Genomic DNA, 4,215 nt, shown 5'->3' with positions numbered 1-4,215 from the left:
AGTATTGAGTGTGTGGCCCTCTGTAGGATAATGGTCAACCTATCTAGATGTTGTACCCTTAAAGAAAACTGATTCTCCAGTAACAGCAGCTATCTGTTGCCTGTAGTAGCATGCTTGTAGTTTCTCAGCTACAAGTAGGACTTCATACCCACCTTTGGAGGGGTAGTTTTTTTATGACAGACAATGTGGTTTAAGCCCATTAGCTTCCATGATGATTATACTTGTGGAGATTTTGCACTTTTTTTTTCCATTTAGAAAAGGAGTAGGAACTACAGGGCTAAACATGTATGTATGTATGAACCATGATAACTTTCATGTTGGGTTGGCTAGCACCCAGTGTGTCTCTTATTTTCCCCTGCCAGTTATTTCCTTCAAACTTTTATAATATGATTTTCAGAAGTCCATTCACCGTAACTGGAATTGATTTTACTAGCTGATTACCTTACATTCGCCCTTTCTCTTTCATACAGTGATTCCTGATTGCTGCCTCCCTGTGTGCACACTTATCTGCTTCTATTCACCACAGTCACCATGTCTCAACTTCAGAAGAATCCAGAATGTGCAGCTGACCAAGGCCAGACCTGTGAAAAGACCCACAGCCAGATTGCAGCAGTCTGCAGGGATGTGGAGGAGCCTTGTACCTCCTCTCATCTTATGGCTAGTAGTCTGAAGGGCCAGACCTGTGAAGGGACCCAGGGCCTACAGGTTGCAACCATCTCCAGGGATGTGGAGGAACCATGTTCCTCCTCTCATCTTATGTCTAGTGAGAAGAGCCAGGGCCTAGAGATTCCACAGGTGTCTAGGGATGTGGAGGAGCCATGTCACTCCTCCTATTCTCTGATGGCTAGCAACGAAAATGATCCTGCAGATGAGACACCTAGTACCTCTGGAGGTCTTCAGAGTCCCTGTGACTCTTTGAGAAAATCAGGTGTGGATCTTAGTAACCAAGAACAGGGCTCTCCAGTCAATCCACCATGTCAACCAGCCACCATGAATGTACCTGTGATGAGTGTCGATAGTAAAGTTGACTTCTTGGTGAATTATATGCTGTACAAGTATCAGATGAAAGAGATGATGAGCAAGACTGATATATTGAGGCTCATTGTCAGAGAAGATGAAAATCGTTTTCATGAAATCCTCATGAGATCTGCTGAACGCATGGAGATGGTTTTTGGCCTAGGTGTGAAGGAAGTAGATCCTGTCAACCACGTCTACGCTCTCTTTATCAAACTAGGTCTCACCTATGATGGGATGCGTAGTGATGAGTATAGTTTTCCTAAGACTGGTCTCCTGATAATCATCCTGGGGGTAGTCTTCCTGAAAGGCAACCGTGCCACTGAAGAGGAGATTTGGGAAGCATTGAATCCAATGGGAATCTATGCTGGGGTGAATAATTTCATCTTTGGTGAACCTAGGCAGCTGATAACCAATGAGTTTGTGAAGGAGCAATACCTGGTGTACCAGCCAGTAGTGGACAGTGATCCTGTGCGGTATGAGTATGTGTGGGGGCCCCGGGCTCGAGCTGAAACTAGTAAGATGAAAGTGTTAGAGTTTGTGGCAAAGGTTTATGGGACACACCCAGCTACCTTCCAGTCTCAGTATCAAGAGGCTCTGATAGAAAAAGAAGAGAGAGCCCTTGCCTTGATTTCAGACAGTGCTGGCCTAAGTTCTCGTTCTCGTGCAAGTTCTAGTGCCATGGGCTGCAGTTTCCCTCGTATGTAGTAGAATCAGAGATAACTTACTACTCCTATAGAATTTTCAGAGAATTTTTAGAGTTGAGGGAAAAAATGTATGTCCTAGTTTGATATAGAGAGGAGGAAGAATATTGTCTGTATAATTCTGTTTTGTCTGTGTATCTTGACATTGTTTTCTTGCACTGTTTGACCTTTCTGTTTGAATATTGTACTAATAGCATTGTTGTTTGAGCTTCAAAAATCTCTACTTTATGCAGTTCACAAATGCAATACTAAGAGCTTTGCAATAGTATAAAACTAACTGGGAAGTAGTCCAATGTATCTGTATAATTATGTGGAGTACTATAACAATCATTGCTAAACTTCGACCTTTCAAACAGTGTTGTGCTAAATTTTTCTTTGTAACATTCCATTTCCCAGTACAATTGCATGATATATGTGGAGTTGCTTTACTTTACAGTTGCCATGAGTAATAAAATTCAAGAAAATATTACCACACATTTACAGTTTCTTTTATTACCAAAACTTATTTGAGCATCTATTATTTTCCAATTACTATGTTAATTTTCTAGGATGCTACATTAAACAGCATGCATGTAGTTTCTTTCTTATAAATATATTGATTATGATAGTATGTCTTCTAATACATTGAAGATAAATGAAATACAGGGTTTACACATAAAGTGATTCTTATGGCCCTGTTAAGTATAAATGTACTGAAAAAGAAAATTGTGGTTGCAGTAAGATAAAATTCTTGAAATTGCTAATTTTAAGTTGAATTTTGAGGTAAAGCGAATTGGAGTGTACTAACCTCTATGGTGGTGCACCTCAAAGCTGACATCCAAAAGTTTAATGCAAAGCTCTTTCCTGGTTACTTTATTATTTTGTTATATACACAATTTTCATATAGAGAAAGTAGAAAGTGTCCATATCTGACCCCACCTCTGTATGGTTGAATGTGGGCCATAAACTAAGGCTTTACTTGCAAATAAACTTAAAGACATTTTTTGATAGTTAATAGTAAGAGACATGGAAGCCACTAGGTTGTCTTTCATTGCCCAGGGCCAGTGATGTAAGAAAGTACTTCATTTAGGAGATATTTTAAATAGATTATCTTTAGTATAATTTGAATTGTATATATTAACATGTGCTTAATTTTTTGGGATTTTTGAGACAGGGTTTCTCTGTAGCTTTGGAGGTCTGTCCTGGAACTAGCTCTTGTAGACCATGCTGAACTCGATGTCACAAAGACCTGCTTGCCTCTGCCTTCAGAGTTCTGGAATTAAAGGCATGTGCCACCACTGCTCGGGTAACATGCTTAAATTTTTTAATGAAGATATAAGTGAAAGACCCCAGATTGGGACCTTCCCTCAGGTGGAGAGCCCCGGACCCAAAGACCAGGCCGAGACCACGGGTTGGATGCAAACTGCAAGAGGTTTATTAGGTAGACACAGGTACCTGCGGGCGGCAAAGTCTTTCGGAGGACTTGCATGCCCACAGACTGGGTGAGGGTTCCTTTTATAGCAGAAGCAGGGCACAGAAGCAGATGCATGGTTACAGGGATTCCATTGGTCAGTACAAATAAGGCAAGGGGTTCACTTGGAGGACAACTCCCTTGGGTACATGGAGATCTGATAGTGGCTGACTCGACTCCACCTAGGGAACTTGCAGTTTTCCCTAGAATTTTCCGTTCCCCTCCCGGGCCAGATGTCTGACCACAGATATTATGTTTGACAACCTCTGTTTGGCAACCTAAGAGTACTAACCCCACCCTGAACCTATACTTGTTTGTGTGAAAGCCTTGCGAAATGGCGTTACAGCTACCAGGCTAAATTCAGGCCATATAGCAGGGGTGCGGGTCTCTCGTGGGGGTCTTTCAATAAGCAGTGAAAATATTCATGATTTAGATGAATTTGAGGAGTTGGTCCTTGTGAAAATGGGAGGACGTTTTACATCACTTAAAATTATGGAAATGAAAAAAGAAATAAATACACCTCCCCATTTTTAAAGAATAGCATCTCCTAGGGGAAAATTAGTGGGGTTTACTTAAGTAGTGGACTACTTTATATGAAGCCTCTTTTATTTTACTTTATTTTGCAGGGGGAGTATGTGTCTTTGTTTCTTTTTTCTTTGTCTTTGAGGCAGGGTTTCTCTGTGTAAGGGATCTGACTGTCCTGGAACTCACTTTGTAGACTAGGCTGGCCTTGAGCTCACAGAGAACTGTTGAATTTTGAGGTGAAGCGAATTGGAGTGTACTAACCTGTATGTGGTGCACCTCAAAACTGACATCCAAAAGTTTAATGCAAAGCTCTTTCCTGGTTACTTTATGATTTTGTTATAAACACAATTTTCATATAGAGAAAGTAGAAAGTATCCATATCTGACCCCACTTCTCTATGGTTGAATGTGGATCATAAACTAAGGCTTTACTTGCAAATAAACTTAAAGACATTTTTTGATAGTTAATAGTAAGAAACACAGAAGCCACTAGGGTGTCATTCATTGTCCAGGGCTGGTGATG

At 40.8% G+C, this 4,215-nt stretch overlaps 1 protein-coding gene across 1 annotated transcript; it reads left to right on the top strand.

Annotated features, from left to right (window-relative positions):
- Positions 1-531: 531 nt before the first annotated feature.
- LOC130868363 (melanoma-associated antigen B16-like) lies at positions 532-1,722 on the top strand. The gene is made up of 2 exons (XM_057760613.1): positions 532-705; positions 796-1,722. Exons 1-2 carry the CDS (start codon positions 532-534, stop codon positions 1,720-1,722), a joined length of 1,101 nt encoding a protein of 366 aa, XP_057616596.1.
- Positions 1,723-4,215: the final 2,493 nt, after the last annotated feature.

This window comes from Chionomys nivalis, chromosome X, assembly GCF_950005125.1.
Source record: "Chionomys nivalis chromosome X, mChiNiv1.1, whole genome shotgun sequence".
NCBI classification, from domain to species: Eukaryota; Metazoa; Chordata; class Mammalia; order Rodentia; family Cricetidae; genus Chionomys; species Chionomys nivalis.
This window is presented reverse-complemented; position numbering and strand designations above follow the sequence as displayed.